Raw genomic sequence first — 25,740 nt, 5'->3', positions numbered from 1 at the left:
AATAATAAATTCATCGATTATAGTTCACTGTGCTCTCATACTTTATGCTACTTCCTATATCTTTCTCTTCTTTACAGTCACATCAAAAATTTCTTTTTGATGAAGTACCTAAATAACTTACCAAAATAACAACAATGAAGCAGAGAATTTACAGAGCTAGTACAAATGAGCATTGTCTATTTGGTATTGAAAAAAATCATAGAATATTTTTCACAAATAAAAGATAATCTTTTTCCGTGGCAGAAAAAAACATGATTGGGGAAAGAAGGGATAAAGAATTTAGAGCTAAAAGTAGTAGAACTAGTATAGAGAATTGAGAGAATATATATATATATATATATATATATATATATATATATATATATATATATATATTTCTTTTGTGTGTCTACCTCAAATCTGAAACACAGGGCCTGTTTTCTGTTAGTTCAGTTCATGAGCATGGAACATGCGACAAACAGGTGTATATGTGATAACCATGTATAATTTTCTTTCCCTTGGCTTCACTGTGTGTCTAAAAGCCTAGAACAACTGGAGGTTAACATTAACCATCAACTTATGTTTAGAATGTGCTGTGCCCTTTCAGTCTTTCTCTGTTTTGAATTCAAGATGAATTTCAACATCTTGTCATTTGTCAGTAATTTACATTTTTCATGGTGGGTGATTCTGAAACTATCAAGTAAAGGATCTGAATTCTAAGTTCAGTCACTTGTGTTGTGAGCAGTCTACTGAATATTCTACTTTAACAGGTGATTATGTCATTAAAATTATTTTTATTATTATCAAAAAACAGCAGTTGGGGTGCCTGGTTGGCTCAGTCAGTTAAGCGTGCACCTCTTGCTTTTGTCTCAGGTCATGGTCTCATGGTTTGTCATGAGATTGAGCCCCACATCAGGCTCCCGGGTGATTGTTGAGCCTGCTTGAGATTCTCTCTGTCTCCCTCTTTGCTCCTCCCCCACTCATGTTTGTGCTTACACACTCTCTCTCTCTCCTACTCTCTCTCTCTCTCAAAATAAATAAATATTTAAAAAACCCAGCAATCAATTTTCCAGAAATAGATAACTTCAATGATTTCTTTCCAGTTCTTCCTTCTTTAGCATATTTCCAAATAATATGCTTTTACTATTTCTTGATTTATCAATTTCAGACTTTATCAATTGACATCCATAATAATAACTGAGGAAATAGCTCTCACATATTCACTTCACCAACTTCCTTACCCTCATCATCTTTTCAAGAGTCATACTGCTCCTTATTTAGTTTTTAAGTCACTTGTATTTGTAAGCAGTGATTTCTAAATATTATTCACTTGTCAATCAAAGCGTCAATCAAATGACTTTCCTATCTCATATAACTTTTTTCTTTCTCCTTGATTTCATAATTGTTGTATTTTTCAAATATATTTTATAATTTTATGAATGCTCACCGATCTGTCAAAACAAAGTTCCAAACATCCTGTCAGTTCCATTGTTCATCAGTTCCATTTTTTTCCCTGGAGACTTCCTCCCACTTTCTTTCCTCTGCACTCCTACTTCATCTAGGCTAGTTTATTTCTAGGATGGTCACATATCTCTTATTCAGACAGTTCCCTTATTCATTCATCTGCATTAGATTCATGTTATGTTCTTGTTTTGGTCAATTGCATCTCTCAAGTGGCTTCCTGAAAAAGAGTGCATGGAAAATCAAATTTTGAGAGTCATTTAATGTCTGAAAAAGCCTTTATTTTTTATTCAAATTTGATTGATAGCTTGACTGAGTATACAATTCTAGGTTGACCCTGGACCAACTACATAATGTGCAGGGCCTGGTGCAAAATGAAAATGTAGGTCTCCTTCTTCAAAAATTAAGTATTTTGGGGTACCTGGGTGGCTCAGTCGGTTAAGCGGCCTACTTCGGCTGGGGTCATGATCTCACGGTCTGTGAGTTTGAGCCCCGCGTTGGGCTCTGTGCTGACAGCTCAGAGCCTGGAGCCTGTTTCGGATTCTGTGTCTCCCTCTCTCTCTGACCCACCCCTGTTCGTGCTCTGTCTCTCTCTGTCTCAAAAATAAATAAATGTTTAAAAAAATTTTTAAAAAACATTAAGTATTTCAAGATGGTGACAGCAGAGTGCGAAACCAAGAGTGGTGTCTTTCTAAGCACAAGTCCTATGTGACTACCAGTTCATATGCCCTTGAAACTGACTCTGGTGGGACCTTTCAAAATGGAGATTCTTAATTCTGGGTAATTGACTTTTTCGTTACTAATTACCGCTATCCTTGATGTCTAGAATTTATTTATTTTTTAAGTGTTTATTTTTTTATTTTGAGAGAGAGAGAGAGAGAGAATGCATGAGCCGGGGAGGGGCAAAGAGAGATAGAGAGGGTGAATCCTAAGCAGGCTCCACACAATCATCATGGAGCCCCAATAGGGGCTAGATCTCATGACCACGATATCATGACTTGAGCCGAAATCAAGAGTTGGACACTTGGGGCACCTGGGTGGCTCAGTCGGTTGAGCGTCTGACTGCAGCCCAGGTCATGATCTCACAGTTTGTGAGTTTGAGCCCCGTGTTGGGCTCTGTGCTGACAGCTCAGAGCCTGGAACCGCTTCAGATTCTGTGTCTCCCTCTCTCTCTGCCCCATCCCCACTCATGCTCTCTCTCTGTCTTAAAAATAAATAAAACATTAAAAAAATTAAAAAAAAAAAGAGTTGGACACTTAACTGACTGAACCACCCAGGTGCCCCTTGATGTCTAGAACTTTAGTTCACTAGATATTAGATCTCCTGAACTAAATGCCGCTAATTTTCTTATCTTTATTTTTTTTATTTTCCCTCTTGCTGTCTTTTTGCCTACTTTATAGGATATTAGACTATAGGATATTAGACTTTTTCCTCTACTCCTTCTGTTGACTTTTTTACATAAATCATTGGATTCATTTCCAAGAGCCCCCTCAATACCATTCATTACATTTTTTAAAAGTAGTGTTATGTTCTTGTTTCATAGATGAAAGCTCTTATTTTTCTCAAAGAAATCTCTTATTTTCTCATTTTTTTCAATGTTTTTGTTTAGTCTCTGTATTATTTCTGGTTTCCCCAAGTTTTTTTTAATTTTATTTATATTTGTCCATGTCTTTCATGTTGGAGGTTTTCCTTTCACGCTTGCTCACTGTTGACAGGCCATTAATATTAAAGAGTGTGGCTCTGAGAAGTGATTAGAATCTCTCTCTCTCTGCTTAGGTGGTGCCTTGTCACCTGCTGAGCTTCACTGAAGGGTGAGCACGCTGTGAACTGTTTGTTTCCAAAATTTTCTTTCTCTGGGGCTTTTCAGTCTTTCCCACAACGAATCTCTCAGTCTTCATTCTGTAAATAGGTAGTAGAAAGAAACCTGGGGTATCGTTCAACATACTGACTTTCATTTAATCTGTCTATTTTCAATCTGGCAGTCTTGTCTCATTTCCATGTTTGTTGTAAGTATAGGTAAGGATAGTTTCCTGCTAGTTGGGGTGGAAAAATAAATCTGAAAGCTCTAACCAATCTCCTGTTTTGAGTCTGAAGCCAGATCCCTGCATTATAAGATCTTTGGTGTCCCTATCCCCTAAGCTGTTTCAAGGTTCTATGAGGAATAATTGTCTTGCTTCTCTGTGTCATCACCTTTTGAAAGTACCTTGGTTTGTTTTTCTTTCTTGGTTTCTGTTAAGTCAGTCACCATATCTCACTGTTAAATTTTCCCAAAAATGTGTTGTGAACTTTTCTCTGCTCTTATCTTTTCTGTTATTTTTCCTCATAGCTCTTTTACCTTTTCAATCCCTTTATGTGATGTTAGTGGTATTTCATTGGTGAACAGTAGTAAAGGCATTTTTTTTAATCCATCAGGCTTAAATATAAACCACAAATCCTTTTTGCCTACCTTTTTTTTAATTTGAAAAATTATACCACATGCTCTCTGACCCAGCTAGCATCAATCATTCCCCATAGCACCCCTTTTAAGCATCAGGCTGTTCCAGTGTGAAAGTGGCAATTTGGTCTCATCCATTCTCCTCCATTTCCTATGAAGCAGCTGACCCTCAGCATTTTGTGCAGTGTCCATGAAGAAGAGCTCAGTTGATTGCTGATCACTCTAGAAAGCTGAAGTAGCTGTCCCATCAGTATGTTGCTCCTCTCCATGAATACCAGAAAAGGGTGAATATAATTAGAGTGAGCCCTCACTAACGTTAATGCCCTGTCTCCACAGTCTTTTCAGCACTCCCAGAGGACTGTACTGAAAGTATCTGAAAGTCTCTGGTTTGAGAGGATAGCATTGTAGGAGGTTGATACAAGTAAGGCAAAAAGGATGACATAGTCAAAATGAGTAATTTGAGGGGTAAACAAAAGAGAGTATTTATATTTGTGGGATGCATGTAGGGAACCACCAGGTTAATACAGTACTTCTGGGCTAGTAACATGGGGTTCCAGGTATGTGTTATCCCTGATGAGAGACAGAAAGTTTGCAAGAGAATTCTGTGGAAAGGGAGAGTGCTGCCTGACAAGTGACTTTCTATAGGGGGTGAACATCCAGAGAGAAGAGAAGAATAATACTCTGACTTCATTCTTCTTCCTCTCTTCTACCTCCTGTGATACTTCCTATTTGTGAAACCCAAATTGTCACCTGATGTATTCTTTACAACCCCTGTTAAGGGCAAGGAGAAGTGTACATTCCAGTAGAGTGCAATTGGAGGGAAAAGTGAAAGATATTTAGCACAGAGTGGCTACCTGAGCTTTGTGCTAAATATGTGTTTCCCAAAGCATATGTGTTTTCTTAGTGGTTCTTTGGTGTGTACACCTTATTCCTAATCTTTCTTCCCTAGTTTAAATAAATACCTTAATAGTAGATGAAGGTCACTACTTTTTCTTCTTCACAACACATAGATTTAAATATATATATATAATAATATTTTTATTTTTATTTTTTTAATCTTTATTTATTTTTGAGAGAGAGAGAGAGAGAGAGTGAGCGGGGAAGGGGCAGAGAGAGAGGGAGACACAGAATCCAAAACAGGCTCCAGGCTCTGCGCGGTCAGCATAGAGCCCGACGTGGGGCTCGAACTCATGGACCATGAGATCATGACCTGAGCCGAAGTCTGATGCTTAACTGACTGAGCCACCCAGGCGCCCTAGTATTTTTAATTTTTAAATAAAATAGTTTAATACATATTTTTATTTTATATATATTATATGGTAAATAAATATATTTACTATATAAAATAATTATATTTTATAAATATATTTTTACATATTTATGTTTTTATAAATACAAATATATATTTAAATCTATAATATATTTATATAGTTAAATATGTGTTTAAATATATGTGTATATAAATATATATTTAATTATTGCATATTTATTTAAACATATATCCTTTAAAGAAAATCCTGCAGTCCATACAGCCCTTAGTATTTCAGAGGGGAAACAGTAACCAGGCACAAGTGATTGGTTCCCTCTGTGGAGTCAATATGATCTTACTATTCTTTTGCCTCCAAGGAGGAAAAAATTAATCTTGAAAGCATTTCTAACTATTCTAGTGTTTGTATCGCTGTACTTAAAAGGAATTCTTCCACATAGTGGGGATTATGCATGCCCATTTCTGTAAGAAAAAGTTTACTTAAGGTAGAATGATGAATAGTTTACCTAAATTGTGATTTTTGGGAGAAGAGAGAGAATAATTATATATTCCTTTGTATTTAAAAAATACTCCTCACCCAAAATACTTTTCCATCATATATTCTCCACCTTAGTGGGATTAGTTTTCTCCTTTAAATGTAGAATGTAAATTTATTTTAAAGGCCGATAATATTTGTTATACAAATTTTCCCACTGTTTTTAATGACACCTATTGCTGTGGGAATTATTTATCTCATAAAATAAAGGTGACAGGAGCTTTATAATTACTCTAACATTTGACTATCTGAAAGAAAATGTCTTAAAAATACTTTAAATCTAAATCTCAGAAGGCTTGCTTTTTAGACTAAGGTTAGGATTTAATTTCCTAAACATTGATCTGCAGAATAGGTAAGACAATTTCATTGTTTAATGGCTTCTTATTATAATTTTTTACCATGTTGGGATCAGAGGCAACAGGACTTACTGAAAACTACATAGTAGCTTCTTTATTGATAGCCTCTATTTGTGCGTTTTTGTACACTCCTGTGTGTGGCCATCTTTTGGTGCTAATGTTAAAATCTGCTAGAGACACTCTTTTAGTTTTACCTTTTATGCTTCTTAGTACGTTGTTCTTAGAACCATATCTTTCTCACTTTTATATTTCAATCAGGTCACAAATGGGGATGTTGATAGGGATTTAATGATTATCAATTCTCTTTTAAATTGCTTTCATTTATTTATTAGTCAGATTCTATGGCATTAGAGATGTCCTGGGCATTTTACATCCTAGAATTAATAAAAACTTGCATAGACACAAAAGATTTTTCAATATGAGAATAATCTTAGTTATGCAGGTGGTTCTTTTGCAAGATTGGGTCATGTAGCAGTATCTTAGAGGGTGAGTTTAGAGTATTTGAAGTACTTGATTATGAAAACAACACCATTTTATATTGAGTATTTTTTCATTTGGAAAGTGGCAGTTCTATATTTGAATATAAAAACACAAAATCATTTTCTACAGTATTCTTTGTTCAAAGGTAGAAATTGTTTCTACTCTACAACTACTTCTTGAACCACAAAGCCAATCGGTTATGTTCAAAGATGGTGTTTCTATTTTCATTCCTGTTTTCTTCTAAGTATTCTGATCATTACAAGGTAAGGTAAGCTAAGATCAAAATCTGTTCATAATATTCAGGCTGATTTATAAGCCTTATGAATTATCAAAGATTAGTGTCATTCTCTTTAGGAAAAGATCATTAGGAGTGTAATGCTGCTTGATTTTTTTTGTGTCTCTACTAGTATACATTAGAACTTTAATATTTCAATAAGATTGGTGAAAAAGAAAGATATGTAAGAGAAGCATCTATTTTGCATACATCCTTTTTCTACCTCAAATTACTGATTACATATTTCATTTTTTAATTTATAATTTGGTAAAAATTGATATATGTATACACCTATGAAATCATGACCACAATTAGGAAAATGAACATCTCCCTTAATTTCAAAAGTTTCCTTGAGCTTCGTTTGTAATATTTCCTTCCCTTTCCTCCCTGACCTCCCCCCCACCCCCTCCTCCTCCTCTATTTCAGGCAACCACTGATCTGATTCCTGTCATTGTAAGGATCATTTGCATTTTCTAAAATTTTGTGTAAGTGGAATCATACAGTATGCACATATCTTATTTCACTAGCATAATTACTTGGCATTTAGTCATGTCAGTAGTTCATTCCTTTTATTGCTGAGTAGAATTTTGGATGGATATGCCCTAGTTTGTTTTTTCTATGTACTATTGGGTTGTTTCCATTTGGAGGCTATTACAAATAAAGCTTCTATGAATATTTGTGTACAAGTCTCTAAAAAGACATATGTTTCTTTTCCTCTCCACCAAAGAATAGAGTGGCTGATTCATATGGTAGATACATGTTTAACTTTTTAAGAAACTGTTTTCAAAATGATTGTACCTATTTATATTACCAACAATAGTGTATGGTAATTTTTGTTGCTTTACATCTTTGCTAATATTTAGTATGATCAGTTATTTTACTTTTGGCCATTCTAATAGGTGTTTGATTGCATCTTATTATTGTTTTAATTTGAATTTTTTCTAATACTTAGTAATTTTGAGCATCTTTTCATGTTTGCAATGAATATATGTTTTTTGGTGAAGAGTCTGTTCAAATCATTTGTAAATTTTGTATTGGTTTGTTTGTCTTGTTATTATTGAGTTCTGCAAGTTCTTTTGGGTGTTTTGGATACAGATCTTTTATTAGATACGTGATTTGCAAATATTTTCTCCTAGTCTATGGCTTTTCTTTTAATTCTTTTAACAATGTTTTGAAGGACAGAAGTTCTTAATATTGATGAAGTTTAACTTACTACTTTTTCTATAGATAGTGCTTTATGTGTTGTGTACAGGACATCTTTGGCTGACTCAAGATGACAGAATTTTCTCCTATGGTTTCTTCTAGGCTCCCAGTTTTAGCATATACATTTAGATCTATGGTACATGTATGGATCAAAGTTCCTTTTACACATAAGTATTTCTATTTATCCAGCCCCATTTATTATGTAGGCTGTCTTTTTTACACTGAATTAGCTTTGTATCTTTTCTCCAAAATCAATTCTCTATATTTGTGGCTGTCTTTCTAGGTTATATTCTGTTCCATTGATCTACAGACTTCTCTTGGTGCTAATAATGTACCAGATTATGCTATTTTTACTGTACTGATTACTGTAGCTTTAAAATAAGTCTTGAAAGGGTGCTTGGTGGCTCAGTCAATTAAGCAGCCAACTTCAACTCAGGTCATGATCTCATGTTTATGGGTTTGAGCCCCGTGTCAGGTCCTGAGTTGACAGCTCAGAGCCTGGAGCCTGCTTCAGATTCTGTGTCTCCCTCTCTCTGCCCCTCCTCCACTCATGCTCTTTCTCTGTCTCTCAAAAATAAACAAAACATTTTAAAAATTTTAAAATAAGTCTTAAAGTCTTACAAGTATTGAAATAGTGTAAGTCCTCCAACTTGTTCTTTTTGTTACATTTGTTTTGACTATTCTAGGTTCTTTGCATTTCTGTATGAGTTTTAGAATTAGCATGTCAATATATATAACAACAACAAAAACCTGCTAGGACATTTATTGGGATTGCATTGACTCTGTAGTTACATTTGAGGAAAATTATGCGTTAACAATATTCAGTGTTTCAATCCATGAACACATGCATTTCATTGATTTAGGTCTACTTTTATTCCTTTCAGTAATGTTTTATAGTTTTCAGTGTATAGGGCTTCCATACAGTTTGTCAGACTTATGTCAAAGAATTTCATATTTTTTGGTACTATTTTAAATGATACTGCTTTTCATTTTAATGTCAGATTATCCCATGACTACATATAGAAAGGATATTGACTTTTTCTTTTTTTTTATATTGCAAGCTTGTTAAAATAATTTAATACTTTTAGTAACTTTGGCATATTATATCAGATTTTCTACTTAGAGAATCATGTTGCCTGTGAACAAAAATAGTTTCATTGCTTTCTTTCCAACCTGGATGCCTTTTACTCTCGCCTTATTGCATTGGCTAAAACATCAGTACAGTGATGAATAGCTGGGATGAGACTACACCCTTCCTTATTCGTGATGTTTGGCAGAAAGCATTCAGTCACTTAACCTTACTTATGACATTAGCTGTAGATTTTTGTAACCTTTATCAAGTGAGGAAGCTCTTCTCTATTCCTGTTTATTTAGTCTATTCCTTTCTTATTGAGTCTCTTAATATAGTGAGTTACATTGATTAATTTTTTAATCTTATGATGTACTATTCTTTTAGATATTGGTGGATTTGATTTCTCAAAGTGTTAAGGATTGTTTACATTTATGTTCATGAGGCATATTTATTGATAGGTTGTTCCTCCTCCTCCCCTTCCTCCTCTTCCTTCTTCTGCTAATGTTTTCATCTGGTTTTGTTATAAGGGCAATTTTGACTTCTCAGAATGACATAAGATTAGGATTAGGATATAGGATTTTTCTGGAAAAATTTGAAGACAACAGGTATTATTTTTCCTTAATATTTTTTTCATATTTCACCAATGAAGTCATATGGGCCTGAAGTTTCTTTATGTTAACACTTTAAACTGAAAATTCAGTTTATTCATTTCTTCTTGAGATTTGATAGTTTGTGTCTTTTAAGGAAATTGTTCATTCTATTTGAATTATTGAATTTATTGGCAGGGGCGCCTGGGTGCCGCAGTCGGTTAAGCGTCCGACTTCAGCCAGGTCACGATCTCGCGGTCCATGAGTTCGAGCCCTGCGTCGGGCTCTCGGCTGATGGCTCGGAGCCTGGAGCCTGTTTCCGATTCTGTGTCTCCCTCTCTCTCTGCCCCTCCCCCGTTCATGCTCTGTCTCTCTCTGTCCCAAAAATAAATAAAAGTTGAAAAAAAATTTAAAAAAAAATGAATTTATTGGCATAATGTTTTTTACATAATTGTGTTTTAATAATGATGGTTTTAACATCCTTGCCTTCTAATACTATCATCTTTGTCATATTTGGGCCAAGTTTGACTGATTAATTTTTATCCTCATTATGGATCAATTACCCTGCTTCTTTGTAGTCCTTATCATTTTTTTATTGGATTGGAAAAACATCATGTACACAAAATTGAAATTATAAGGAAGCCAGAGAAATTTCAGTTTTTTTAGTGAGGAATAAATGAAGTGTGGTTTAGTTTCTAAGTTTGGAGAGAACACAATGGATGGTAATCTTCAAAGGACTTATGATATAGGTAGCACCCAAGATACTCCTATTTACTAAGCATGATTTAGGCAGTAAAAGATGAGATATGGAGAAAGGTATTTCTGTAAGAAAGAAGAGCTTCAATCTAGGATGATGTGAGAATGTTTGAGGAACAATGACTAAATCAATTTTCTTAGGGTTGTGTAAAATCAGGGTTGTGTAAAAGAAGTAATGGGGAATGTATGCATTTCAACATTTGACCATATTATGTGCATATGTTATGCTACCCCCAGAGATTGTAAATACCTTGAAGACAGATACTGTGGTGCACACACAAGTGCCCATGTCTTATACATGTGTGTGTGCACTCTTATATATGCATTCATATATATTCTTATATGTATTAATATATATGTATATAAATACATAAAATAATTTATATGTATAAATATATATTTACAGAGCCACAGGCATGGTAATAAATGTTTAATATCTATTTAACTGACTGGGGTTTTCAACACCTTTTTGGCAATATCATTGACCTATAAATAGCTGGTCTATGTTTGATAGAACAGCTGTTAACTCATTTTGCTACCCAGCAAAGTAGCCAGTGGAGTCTCCAACCACAGATTAGTGGGCCAGAAACTGCACAGATTAGAACATCTAACAAGTATACTTAACCTAAACTTTGGGAACCATAAGAACATACCTAGACCTTAAGAACAGCATTAAGAACACTGTTTTTCACCATGCTTCTTTACTCTGATGAAAGAAACCAAATCATTATTAAAAAGATGTTTTACTAAATTAAGAGAACCTGTTCATTTTACACATGACTGATTCCTGTTTTGGTTCTGAGATTGACCCATAGGATGACTGAGTAATTAGGTAAATATAGTTATTTTTTTAAAAAATACAAAACTTGGGGGTGCCTAGGTGGCTCAGTCAGTTAAGTGTCCGACTCTGGATTTTGGCTCAGGTCATAATCTCACGGTTCATGAGACTGAGCCCTGCATTGGGCTCTGTGCTGACAGCGCAGAGCCTGCTTGTGATTCTCTCTCCCTGTCACTCTGCCCCTCCCTTGCTTTTGTGCACACGCTTTTTCTCTCTCAAAATAAACTTAAAAAATTAAAAATTTGTATAGATATATGTGGTAAAGCATTAATATTTTAAAACCTACTAGTTTCGAAATTATGATCATTTGAAAATGAATAATAAAGACATTTGACCTTTTTATCTATAAAGAGAATGAAATAATAGCCTAAATAAGATGGTTGGGGATTGTTCTATGCATATAAATTATTCCATTAACCTGCTGTTCTGTTTATAAATAGTCTTTTTACAATGCAATAGTTTGCTTTTTATGTAAATAGAACTTTGCACTCACTAAAGGAAATTAGGTGCATACAGGCAGGGGAAATAAAAGAGGAAGAAGTCCTAGTAACCCCCAAATATATATTTCCTTCCGGTCTTTTGGATCAACATAGTGAGTTTAGGAATGTGTGTGTGGGGTGTGTGTGTGTGTGTGTGTGTGTGTGTGTGTGTGTGTGTGTGTTTGTGGATGTGACTATGATTTTATACTTATAAACTTATCTAACTAGATTTTCTAGGTGGTAAAACCTTCTTGGAGTATTTTTTCAGAGCAATTTCTTGTGTCAGAGTATAGATTTATACCCCTATTAAAATATCAAAATGCATAACTTTATTTTTTAAACCACATCAAGATGTCTCTGTGAAAGAGCATGTTCCCTGTCAGAGGTTTCATCAGGTCTGATCTGCTGATGGGATGATACCCCTGAGGACAACTGCAGGCTGTCATGATTGCGGAAGTGCACCTGTCTGTGGGCACTTTCCCTGGGGCATCCCCTCTCATTTTCTATGATGTTTCGCCATTTTTGAATTCTGAGTCATTTCTTATTCATTTGACTTATTGGTTAAGATTGGGCTCAGCTGCACATGAAAGTCTCAAAATAATAGTAGCTTAAACAAAACATTTCTTTTTTGTTTTCTCATACGAAATAACTTCAGAGGTGGGTGACTTCATTAGGGTGGATTCCCAGCCTGAGACTCAGGCCACTTCCATCTTCCTTGTCTGCCATTCTCTCCGGTAATTTCTGATTGCCAGATTGCCTCAAGACTCTAAATGGCTACTGGATCTTCAGACACTTCCACTGCATTTGGGCAGCAAGGAACCGGAAAGGATAAAAGAGAACCCCTTCCACCTGAGTTAGCCTTCTTCAAAATAATTGTTCCAGAAGTCTTACTCAACAACCTCTTCTTACTCTCCTTGGCCAGAAAGCTGTAAAATGACTATACCTAGCTTTAAGAGAGCTTGAAAAAATGTAGATTTTTTTAGTGGAGAGGATTGCTAACTCAAATAAAAATAGAGTTTATTTATTCAGAAGAAAAGAAGCAATTATCTGAAGTACTTACTGCTTTTAAAATTAAGTCATACAAACATGAAATACAACCAAGCTGTACCAGGTACTTTTCACAAGAAGGATACATGAGGGATATATTTTTAAGTCACTGCAGACCTGTGAATTCTTTTCTTTTGCTTTCACACATAAAAGGCAATTTCACTAAATATAATGTACGTAGGTCATACACATTACAAAAATCTCTGTGTGTTACTCTATTATCATCATATTCAGATAGGCTTAGTTTTCATAAGTAACCTGCTTTAGTTGTTATCTTTGATTTGTTTTGTTTTGCTGACTATATGAATGAGACGTATTTAATTTATTAATACATAGATTTTATTTTGCAATGTGGTTATCTGCTAATATTTTATCATATAAAAGCATATGATACAAAAGAGAATTATTTGTAGATTCCTGAATAAGAAGTTTTAGTCTAGGTGTGCCTTTTTCCTATGGAGAAATAATTTGTCAAAACCCTTACTGAAAATTTTAACTTGTCTTTACACCCTTAGCCTTGATATTGGAAATCATCCAAAGTAAGTTTTCAGAAAATCTGCTACACTATCTTTAAGACAATGCCTAAAAGTAGATGTACTCCATTCTCTCTGAAATACTTTTGCTCAGGAATGGAATTAAATTGTCTGCTGACTTGGGAAAATGGATAAATTGTCTTCACATTTTTTATCTATACAATGTAGAGAATAAGGAATTTGTTTTCCTTTTCTGCCTAGTATAGGGTAATATCTTCAGAAACACTTGGTTTATAATTAAAGCACAAAAATTTCTAAAAATGTTAGAAACTTATAGTAGCAATTTGTATTGTCTCACTTCATGAAATATCTATTGCTGCATAAAAAATAATCCCCAAAATTAGTGGCTTCAAACAATACCATTAATGATCTAACAGTTTCTGTGAGTCAAGATTCCAGACATGGCTTAGTTGATCCAGGCTTTAAAATTCCTCAGAGAGTTGGGACACATCACTGTATGGACAAAAGCGAGAGAAAATATTGTACAGATTTGCCTCAGGTGAAAAATCATTTCAGTAAAAATAATAAGCACTCATACATAGATTTTTTTCTCATCATAATCGTATTTTCTCAGATCTTTTGCCTTTCATTTTTGTTATTGCTATATACCGTGAATAATTGCCACAGTAGTGGTAAAAAAAAAAGTACCCTTAAATAATTTTTTAGTTACAGCTCTAAAGAAGCAGAGCAGCCATAGAATAAATTCTAATATTGGGAACATACTTTTATGGAAATATCTATATTGTTTTCAATTTTCAGAAAGACTGTCCTTGAAATATAGTACCTAAAATAACAATGTACACCCCTAATATTATTGAGAGGTGAATATAACTTTTAAGAGTTGTCTAAGTGAGAAAAACTGATCTTAATTATATCAAAAAACTCCTCAAAATATTTCTATTTGATGACCTAGAAAGATATGTTAATAATTTAAATTGATTTGTGTATTTAATATTAGAGTGTTTTCCATATGATTATAATAAATCTCCTCTTATTTCTCTCTTTTTTGACTACTTTTTTTAAAACAGACTAAGATGCTTAGTGAAGCAGCTGGAAAAAGGTGATGTTAACGTTGTAGACTTAAAGAAGAACATTGAATATGCAGCATCTGTGTTGGAAGCTGTTTATATTGATGAAACAAGGTAAGTTTTAGCCTCCTTTCCCTTTTATCTTCTTTGTCTCTCTCCCTTTTTTCCTCTTTCTTGGCCTTCATTTATCTCAAACATGAATTTAGCATATCTTAGTCATGAAACCAAAATCAAAATCGTATTAAAATTTAAAGAGATTTTTTTTTTCTTAGAGCTACTTAACTGGACTATGATTCTTTCTAAAAAACATACACATTTTATGATATTCAAATGGTTGAATATCAAAAAATAGTCAAACAATTAAGTCATAAAATGAACACATTAGAGTCTCTTCTCCTCCTACACTCATTGCCCTTAGGCATAGATTTGTAAACATCAGAGACAGATGTAAGCTTGTACTGATTTTTACTGATGTAAGGATTTTCCTATTATTTCCAGATTTAAGAGTTCCTTCTGAGAAAATGGGTGTCACATGCCCATGCATTCTCATAAGATATACCTATTAGACACTCTCCAGGACTTGTTAAGAAACAGTCCCAAATGTGTATTTGATCACCACCTAAACCTTATCACCTAGCCTCCTGTTTAGCAGAGTGGTAAGGAGATTAAGAAATGGGGATTTATTTGAAGAAGGTTGTTAGCCTAGTTCTGTGGCTCTTGACTAGGGAATTTGCCTCCCTGGGGTCATTTGGCAATGTTTGTAGACATTTTTGGTTTGGTTGATGGGAGTGTGCTACTATTTGGTGATGGGTAGAGGCTAGAGATGCTGCTACAGGAAAATCCCCCACGACAAAGAATTATACAGCCCCCATGTGTCAATAGTATGGAGGTTAAAAAACCCTGGCCTTAAGAGAGAACTGTGCATTTCCCCTTTTTTCTCTAAGGGAATACTTACCTCAGAACCTCAAGAGAGGGTCCTGAGGATCCTACTGCTAATAGAAGACTTAGTGGAGTATGATATGACAGTTTGTAAGAGATTTGTGCACTATCTCTAGCAGTTTAGAGGGTACCGAGACCAGTTCCTGATTCTCATCTCAACAGAGTCAAAGGTGGCAGGCTAATTCAGACTACCTTGAATTCACAGGTAAAAGGGACACTGTGGAGGGAGAGAATAAACTCATTCCAGAGCTTAGCATAGAAAAGGCACTAAGTTTTTCAAAGTCATGAAGCAGATGCAGTATAGGTCTTTTGAAGGGATTGACCAGTATTGAAAGGCAACTGCCTTCAGAAGGTGAAAAAGAGGCTGCATGTGGTGATTGTTGAATGAATGAGGGAGATAAAAGATTCAACCCAGATATCAGAGAACACATAATGGTCAAGGTAACCTCTTGGTATAGCAAGTTCTCTGAAGGATACACAAAAGCTCCCAGAAGAGAAAAATAACCAGTATTTGGGCATTTGTCACATAGATGACAACAAACACATCAGTCGTGTAATGCCCTTTGACTCCTATAATTTTCTGCCACTCCTATCACACTGTTGAATGGTAAGAAACAGCAGAGTGAGTGGTGCTGGTGATGGAACATGGAGAGTGAACATCCATCATGCCCCTTCCCTTCTGCAGGTGTCCATGTGTGAGTCAGGCCTGAGCATGGGGGAGGGGAGAACTGTTAAGCCAGATGTAAAATTGAAGTTTTTTTTTAAATTTTTTTAATGTTTTATTTATTTTTGAGACAGGGAGAGACAGAGCATGAACAGGGGAGGGTCAGAGAGAGGGAGACACAGAACCTGAAACAGGTTCCAGGCTCTGAGCTGTCAGCACAGAGCCCGACGCGGGACTCAAACTCATGGACCGTGAGATCATGACCTGAGTCCAAGTCGGCCGCTTAACCGACTGAGCCACCCAGGTGCCCCCTAAAATTGAAGTTTTATATGTCTATGAGTAGTGGATGAAATACACACACACACACCACTGTTGTTTCACAGGTAATAATTCACATGATTAAAAAATCAAAATAAGGTAAAGGTGCCTCATGAACACCTTGCCTCCACCCTTATCCCACCCCAATCTACTTATATTTCCAATTCATAAATTTATGTATATTTCCAATGATGTATTACAAATTTTTATTTCGTATTTTTCTGTTTTGCTTTTATGGAAAGTAGCACACTATATACACAATGTTTATTTTGCTTTTTTCCCCTTAAATAAGGAAACTTGGAGATCTTCCTATATCATGATATATCATTTATGTCACTGACCTTTTTAATATCAGATGAGAGTTTTCACTAATAATGGACAGAAAAGAACATGGTGCGGGTTATGTTGCACAGGTGATTTTTTTTCTGTTAACAGAACTTTTCAGTTAAAACATGACTTAGATTCATAAATTAGGGGGAAAATCATAGGCACACTTTAAGATCATAAACTATTTGCAGAGTTATTTTCTTCCTTAACTTTGACTGAGTGCGTATATAATGCATATGGTTCTTCTAAGTGAACACAGATTCAAAGTTTGTATATTTAAAAAAATCTAATGTTCCTGTAATTTCCTTACTCCTTCATTTTCATGTGTGCTTTTTATTATTCACAAATTGAGTGGCCATTATGTTTAAGATTTCTTCAACCAGTCCTTGACATTTTATTTTTTATATTTATTTGTAAAACTAAGGAACTTTTACCTTAAAGAATTGGAGATTTGCATTATCCATCTTATGATGGCATAATGCTAACTATCTAATTTTCATAAATATCTTGCTTTTCATTTGATAGATTTTTATATTGTATTTCCTTCCAGAAATTATGATTCTATAGATATTTTGTTAACTTAGTTCTCCATGATCCCTAATTCATTTACACATGTTACATTTGTAAGCATCATTCCTTTCATTTGAAAAAAATTTTTTTTTGTGGAAAGAAAAAAATGTTTAACTGCTTCATGGTAGAACTGGTGTGTGTGTGTGTGTGTGTGTGTGTGTGTGTGTGTGTGTGTGTGTGTTCTTTTCTAAAAAAAAATCCCAGTTCTTAACACTACATGATCCCCAACTTTTACTCAAATGATATAAACCTCTTCACTATTTTATTTTAATGCTTCCATGCTTCCATGGCATCTTGATTTTTAACCTGGATTAATAATAATAACCCACATTTGGACCATCTTCCAAGGGCTCACATTAGTCTCTTCACAATCTGATGCAGTTGGCAGGAGGATTACCATTACTTTCTTCACTTCACCAATGAGAGAACCAAAGCTCCTAGAAGTAAACATGTTTTCCAAGGGTCACGGACTTAGGCTTTGGCAAAGCTAGGCACAGAAACTAAGGTATGACTTCTGTTATTGCTTTTAGTGCTCTTTTTTCTGTAACTGGCTCCTCTCGGGCTATTACTGTTGAGCAGGATGGTTTTTAATGACCTCTGAAAAATTAAGATGGCAATACGTAAAACATTCTGACAGTTGGAATGATAGATCCTGGAAAAGCAACACCCAAATTTATAACTAAAAGCCTCTTATTATAGCCTGCTCTGTGCCAAGAAATCTTTGAAGCATTTTAATACACTATTTCATTTAATTATCGCAGCAATCCCATGGGATAGAAACATTATTACCATTTTATATACTTCATGCATAAGAGGAAACACGTTGACAGAAAAGTTACACAACCTACGTGAGGGAACACAGAAAGTAACTTAATGGGCTTAGGGGCTTGGGCACCCACCTTGAGGGCTTGGCTGTTAAGCACAATTCTCATCTGCTTCCCTTGAGTAACATCTGACTTGGGCAACTTCGGAGACTTCCTGGAAATTCTGAGGAAAGCTCATGTGCTGTCAGGGTTGTCAGAACCAGTGGTGTGGATGGTGTTTGCATCACTTCCAACTCTGCCTTCAGTGATGCCACATCAGTAGCTTGAAATTGGCTACAGTGGGAGTATTTCTTTACACTGTGGAAACTGGGAAATGCAACAAGTGAGGATTTATGTTTTTGGAGAGCCTGTGGATTAACATTTACAATCATGTCCCTCATTAAACCTAAGGGTATCTCTTGTATATCTTCTAAGGCTGTGACTTTATGATAAAAAAAAAAAAAAAACAGCCCAAGAAATTTTAAAGCAACAATACTTGATGCTTGATACAATTTTTATTGTACTAATAAAAATGCAGATACCTCTAGGATACATATCATGTTTCCAATTGACTTAGTAAGACACAGCAGTAAATTGAGAATGCTTCTGTTGAGATGTGTATATAATTATTAAAGTTGCATTTGCTCTTGGAATATTAGTAAAACATAATGATTTAGAAGGAAGAGGGATGAAGGAATATTTAGTTGCTTTTAAACTTTAAATTAAAAACCTGCTGATTTCTGTGACATTTTTTAAAGGAAAATTCTCTTTCTAGAAAAAAAAAATGGTTCAGGGAGTATTCCAGAGAGGCATGTTTTTTTTTTTTTTTTTTGGAAATTTGGGCTGGATTGCACAAAAAGGTCAACACCTAATAAAGCAGGACAAAACAAATTATGAATCAGTTTAAAACCCATACACATGCGCACACACACACACACACACACACACACACCCGTCCCTTTTTCTGCTAAGCCTTGGTAATTTCAGGGTTTCAGTTAAGAAAACAAATCAAAACAAAACATCTCTCTTAAAGGGCGATTTAAATAAGAAAAATAGAAACAGAGTTTCTGACAGAATTTGAATTCTGACCTTCTTTGAAGGATTATAGAATAATTTCCTAAATGAATACAAGTGTTTGTTGGTTTTTTAACAAGACATTTTCAAATGTAAATGCAAATATTTTATGAGTCCTGCTTTCAGATGTGTCCCTAGAGGCTATTGTTTTTCAGAGCGGCAACAGTTGTAATCCAGAAACATGTGGCCTTAAGAGAGAGAGAGAGACAGAAAAATCTGTCTGATTGTCACTATTTAGATTTCGATATTGCCAGGCAAAGTAGCATCCGTGGCCTCATGAATTGCTATTCATGAGGGGAGGCAGCTGTCTGGGAGGGATACTTACAGAGATGGATATTATGTTTACTAATACCACTGAACAACATAATTTATATCTTCATTTTGTTAATGTGAATGGATCCAAGGCTTAGAATTACCATAGTTAGAGTGCTGACTCTGGATTTAGAAAGAATCGGTTGTTCAAAACCCGGATCCTCCATTCAATACTTCCTTTCTTTAAGCAAGTTACTTAACCTCTCTATTTCCTAGCTTCATCATCTGTAAAATAAGAATAATGACAATGCTAACCTTATAGGGCTGATCTGAGGATTAAAAGCAGCACAATACCTGATAGAGTAAAAGTTAATTAATAGACACTATTTTTACTGTACTAATAAAAATGCAGATACCTCTAGGATACATATCGTATTAAGATATATAACTTATACTTCCTAGTGAATACATAAAATAATTTCCTGAAAAATAGGTTTTGATCCTGAAAAAAAAATGAAGACAGGTGGGATGTAGTTACCTGGAAATTAAAGCAAAGTCCAAACTGCTGGAAAGGAATCTTAATAGGCTATGCCTCTTGATAAAAACATTCTCAGTTGACTTCTGTGTTTTACTAAGTCTAAGAGTTCTTCATTTTGTGAGAGATTAACTTGAGCATGAATGCATTGATGTCAATCAGCAATTCCCGGAGTTATTCTGTTAGAAATCCAGTGAAGTCAGGGGCACCTCGGAGTGTAAGTCTCTTGAAATCATTGAGTGCAGGGATTTACCAAGGAACATTCACTCATGAAACAAATAGTTACTGAGTACCTGAAATGAATACCAGACACACTGGTCAGTAGAATCAGGAGCACAACTGTACCCAGAGTTGGTGGCTAGAGCTGTCAAGAGCCAGGAAGATCAAACTAAGCACAATGACAAATGCTGCAAACAAGAAACAGGGAGGTTGTATGTTAGAGAGGGAAACCCAAGCACGGGGACAGATTACAGGAGGAAACACTAAGTAGTGGCATTAAGTCATAATCAGAGGAACTAACATGGAGTAAGAATTGTACAGAGTTGAGATTCCAACCTGGATATGATTGGACTTGCAGGTATTCCTTTAAGTTAATGAATTTTGTTCTTTGGCAAAGCTCCCCATGCTCATTCTTAAATGCATGACTTCTAACAAAAGGACTTCCTTTTTTTTTAATGTCTGGAAAATGCTAGGTATAGGAGCACTGAAGTTCAGAAATATAGTATCAAAGATGAGAATTTGGGGATTATAGCACAGAGGTCTGATTGTTTCATGCTTTATTTTGATTTCAATAATTGGAACTCCTTTGCTATTTCAACATGATCCCCATCCTAAAGTTTTTGAGAATGGCCAGTGAGTGTTTACTTATTTTACCCATCTTCCCTGGCTATCACTTTCCTCTGCAGCCAGGCCTCTGGCTTCAAAATGATATATCGCTCCCCTGCAGGTCACCTACTTTTCCCTCAAATTCAGAAATCTATAGGTGGGTTCCACTCCCAAGCATGAGCTCAATACCTGCTTTCCAGTTCCCTAAGCTGATGCTAGAATCAGCTGTAACTGCTGTAAGACCTTCCTGATGGATGCAACTCAACCCCTTCCACAGAGGTCCCCTACCAGGGATTTCTCTGAATCCTCTAAAGTCGAAGCCCATCTTCCAGAAGCCAGCTTATCCCCTATGGAAGTGCCTTTCAACATATTTTCCTATCCTGAGTTCAGGACCTCAAGCTCCAAGGCCAAGAGAAAGAAAAAGGGGCTATCAAAATTAATGTCAAGTTGTGCATTCATCTCAAGGATAAACAATTATGTTCAAAGACTATGCAGTGTAAATCCATATTTAGAAAAAAAATGACATTTTTTTCTAAAATACACTGAATCTGCAGTGTTGCAGCTGTGCTCCCAAGGAGGACATTGTGTACATTACTGTTTAGAGATTGTTAGCCTCTTGTAGTTATGTTGTATCAATCTTCTGTATGCCAGAGTAGGGCCTTCATTTTATTCTTATATAATGACCTATTCAAAAGATTTTTCATTATGCAAAAGAGAAGTTTGCCTCTGTAGATAAAATAAAGCCTCTGTAGAAAAACAACACATTATTTTTGACTTTTCAAATGTGCATTTTTCTCACTTCCAAATGCCTTCAAAAACTCTTGGAGTTCCATCTCAATATGGTCACTATGTAACCCTAGTAACTGAAGTCAGGGGACAGAATGAAATGTGAAATAGAGGTGTGGAGTAGGAAGGTAGTCAAGGACAGGTGTGGAAAAGCACTGAAAGTTACTAGAGAGGAGACATCAGAAGAACAGATATAGAAGCAGGAGGCATATCTGAAGATATGAAGCACCAAAAGCCAATGGGAGCTGGGTTACTATAAAGGGTAAATCAAATGCCACAGGGAGAACCACTGGATGCAGTTAGGAGATTCCTGATGACTCAGTGGAGTTTCAGTAAAGAGAAAAGCCACCCAGATTATAGTAGTGTGGAGAATTACTATGGAACGGCTCAAGAAGAAATTAGATTATTTTTCAAGAATTTGCTAGTGTAGGAAAAAGCATAAATAGAACAGTTTATTAGTGGGAACACTTACTTGTTTGTTTGTTTATTTGTTTTATATTTTGCATAGAATGGAAGGCTTCCATTAGCCTGGAGATGAAGAACGAAAAAGAGATTTGGGCCAAAGAGAAATAATAGTTATGGAAAGATTAGGTAGAGAAGTTATCCTTAGAAGTGGAAAAGCGTAAGTGGAAAATATAGATAAAGATGGAGCTTACTAACTAGTACACAGCCAAGGCTCCTCATATAAGCAAAACATAAGTAACATTGCAAAATCAGAAAGGTTAATTAGTATTTATTTTAAACTCAGGTGTTCTTTATGGGTAACAGTGCTACGATAATTATGGCCAAAATATAGACCATGGACTATAAAACTATGGGTTCAACGTAACAATGGAGAGCAAACCCTTTGTGGTTAATCACTACAACCTGCACATATCATGATGGCACTGACTCATGTGTACTCCATGGACATTTAGAGCCAGCACAGGCAAGAAGGGAAAAAGAAGAGGACTAATGAACACCTTTCATGAATATTTCAATTATAAGTGACAGGAAGCTCAATCAAACCACCTTCAAGAAACTCTCACTGTCCACACATTGATGGCTAGTACTAACTATAAGCATAGGTGACTCCAGGTAAAAATGATGTCTAGGGACCAACCTCTGTGTTTTGTTTGCTCTGCAGTGGCCTCCTTCTGATCCTTTGAGTGGTAGGAAGATGGCAATAGTATTTTCAAGCTTTATATCCTCACACCTTCAAATCCAGCAGGAATGACAAAAGGTTTCTCTCCAGAGGCTCTGACAAACATAACCTTTATATTTCATTGATTCTAGTCAGGTAATACGTGTATCCCTCAAACAGTATATCCAGGGGAGGTGGGTATATAAATGCAGTGGTCAAACATCTCATGAGCCAGGAGGGGATCAATTTTATTTAAATCTCATGCTAAAAAAGAGAAAGAATAAAATCCTGCCATTTGCAACAACGTGGATGGAACTGAAGGGTATTATGCTAAGTGAAATAAGTCAGTCAGAGAAAGACAGATATCATATGTTTTCATTCATATGTGGAACTTGGAAAACTTAACAGAAGACCATGGGGGAAAGGGAAAGGGAAAAATAGTTATGAACAGAAAGGGAGGGAAGGAAACTGTAAGAGACTCTGAAATACAGAGAACAAACTAAGCGTTGATGTGGGGAGCAGGGGAGAGGGGAAAATGGGTGATGGGCATTGAGGAATGCACTTGTTGGGATGAGCACTGGGTATTGTATGTAAGCGATGAATCACAGGAATCTAGCCCCAAAACCAAGAGCACACTGTATACACTGTATATTAGCCAACTTGACAATAAATTATATTAAGAAAATAAAATAAATCTCATGCCAAAGAATTGAGAATGGTGGAAAGTACTCCGCTAAACAATAACAACTTTGTCCTCTCTAGAGTGAAAATTATGTTAGTACCACACGTAGGGGACCTGGATCAGGATCTGTGTGGGATTTGGAACAACTCCTATCCAGGTTTTGCTCCTACTAAGGATAAGCCCCTGGGCAAGTGTTTGTGATTTCTTCTTTCTCTAGTCACTGGTTTTCTTGCGTGGAAGATGAAGTCTCCAGCCCCTTTCTGTTCTGGAATTCTGTGGTTTTATCCATGGTTACAAAGTCCCTTATAAAGATCTGCTCATGCCTAACCTACCCTGGCCACCAGCAGGGTGATAGGAGGGAGCTGCTTATCATTTGCTTAGTGAGGGAGCATTTACAGATATGGGCCTTATGTATTAGATTGATTTTATTTGGAGGGGTCTCTGAGGAAATCAAGTTGAAAGGTATGTGCTAAGACACTGTTGGAGCTCATTGAATCACTAAAAAGCAAATTATGATTTTTATGAACTCCATTTTTACGGTGTGAGTTGTAGGGAGGGGTGGTTGTTTGGAGTGATGTGTTTGTAGGCTGTTCTCACCCTGTGGATGGAGTGTGAAAACCAGGCTTAGAAAAAGTGCCGGTACATTTTGGGTGATTTTCATATTTTTGTCCATCTGTGGTGTGTTACTTTCTACAAACTTTCAAAAACAGCCTCAGTGGTGAAAAGGGAGAAAAAAAATCTGACCAGATCTTTTGAGAGATGACAAACAAGAAAGAGCTCCATGTATTATATAAGATCTTACTGTTTGTGAAAATTGGGGTCAATAAAATATAAATTTTTTTAGCTTTTATTCATTTTTGAGAGACAGAGCATAAGCGGGGAAGGGGCAGAGAGAGAGGGAGACACAGAATCTGAAGCAGGCTCCAGGCTCTGAGCTGTCAGCACAGAGCCCGACGCGGGGTTCGAACTCACAAACTGCGAGATCATGACCTGAGCCGAAGTGGGACGCTCAACCAACTGAGCCACCCAGGTGCCCCTGGGGTCAATAAAATATAAATGAATATTTACTGGATTTGAAAAAATATCACTTTAAATATTATTCTTTCCTAATAATGATATTAATAATAATTGTTTGACAATTAATTATACCCAAGGAAACTTATTATGCAGTTTGCATTTATGATTACATATAATTCTCAAAAAATCCTATAAATTAGATATTTATATTATTTCCACTAGAAAGTTAAGAAACTTGAGGCATGAAGAAAGTAAATGGACTTGCTTAGGATCATATAATTATTAAGTGTCAGAGACAAGTTCAAACTTAAATTCAACATTAATTCTTCTCTTCTTCCTTGACAACATAACTCATTCTTTTTTTTTTTTTTTTTAATTATTTACTCTTCTCTGCAAAGACAAATGATTCATGGAAGACCAATTCCAGGCCCAGGGTCAATGTGAGTGAAATCTTAATTGATTTAAACTAGTAATTAGCCTCCAGTTCCCTAACCAGTGAGTTTATATATGGATGTATGATGCAATTATGATCAATGGAATATAAAAGGAAGACTGATGGGACTGTGGGCAAAAGCTTTCCTCTCCATAAAACAGGACTCCTGTGCCTCTGAGTTTTGCTGTATCTGAGTTTGATGCTTGAAACTGATACAACCATCTTGCCATAAGCATAAAGCTAAATCTAACACTAAAAGTTGGCAGCATAGAAAGATGGAGGAAACCTGAGTCCTTGATGATGTAATCCACCTGCTGACTTTAAAAATAAGCCCTTCTTGGAGTCGACCTACCTTTAGTTTTCTTCTGAAGGAAAATAATAAATGTTCCTATTATTTAAGCCACTTCAGGTTAGGTATGATGTCACTTGCTGTTGAGAGCATCCTAATAGCCACATAGGTCTGCCTTGTTTCAAAGCTCAAATTCTTAATCTCTAAGCCATCCAGGCAGTCGTCTTATCCTAATAAGTCCTAACACAAATGTATGATTTCTAAGTTAGCTACTTATGATTCACACTCTATTTTCCTTTAAAACAAGTAATAGGTTGATTCAGTTTCCAAGGTAGCCCACAAAACATATTGATTCCATGATACAGCTAAACAACAATACATGGTCCTTTGGCAAGGATTGCGTACTGGAAAGTCAAATACTTAAGACTTTTCTCTTTAAATACAAGGGCATTATTTCCTTATTCGTTACCATATTTTATCAGCAAACCTACTTCCCAAGTATATTTTGTCTCTGTGTACTCTCCCTCACTTTTCTCTCATTGCCATCTCCATCAGTCTGGGCTGAGTCACCATCATCTTTGAGGCTGTCTGTCTAGACACACACCAACCAGCTCAGCACTGGGATCTTGCTGTCCTCCAGTTCCCTTCAGAAGTGGGGGCTGGAGGTGGGTGAGGCATTCAGCTCTCTTCTGTTCCAGGATCCTGAGAAATTATTTGGGGGTGTGCTGTCACCCTCCTCAGGGTTTTTCTGTTTGGAGAAGGTCAGGCAGGATT

General features: G+C 35.8%; 1 protein-coding gene across 8 annotated transcripts in view; it reads left to right on the top strand.

Annotated features, from left to right (window-relative positions):
* Positions 1 to 25,740, top strand: part of PDE1A (phosphodiesterase 1A) — a 349,550-nt gene that overhangs the window by 229,686 nt on the left and 94,124 nt on the right. For all 8 annotated transcript variants that reach the window (XM_086719095.1, XM_086719094.1, XM_025912766.2 and 5 more), the window contains one exon: positions 14,330 to 14,443. In XM_086719095.1, coding sequence (XP_086575221.1) covers positions 14,330 to 14,443 — 114 coding nt within the window. The remainder of the gene's footprint in view (positions 1 to 14,329; positions 14,444 to 25,740) is intronic.

The sequence above is a fragment of the Puma concolor genome, chromosome C1 (genome assembly GCF_028749965.1).
Source record: "Puma concolor isolate L17-30 chromosome C1, mPumCon1.1.hap2, whole genome shotgun sequence".
Taxonomy (NCBI): domain Eukaryota; kingdom Metazoa; phylum Chordata; class Mammalia; order Carnivora; family Felidae; genus Puma; species Puma concolor.
This window is presented reverse-complemented; position numbering and strand designations above follow the sequence as displayed.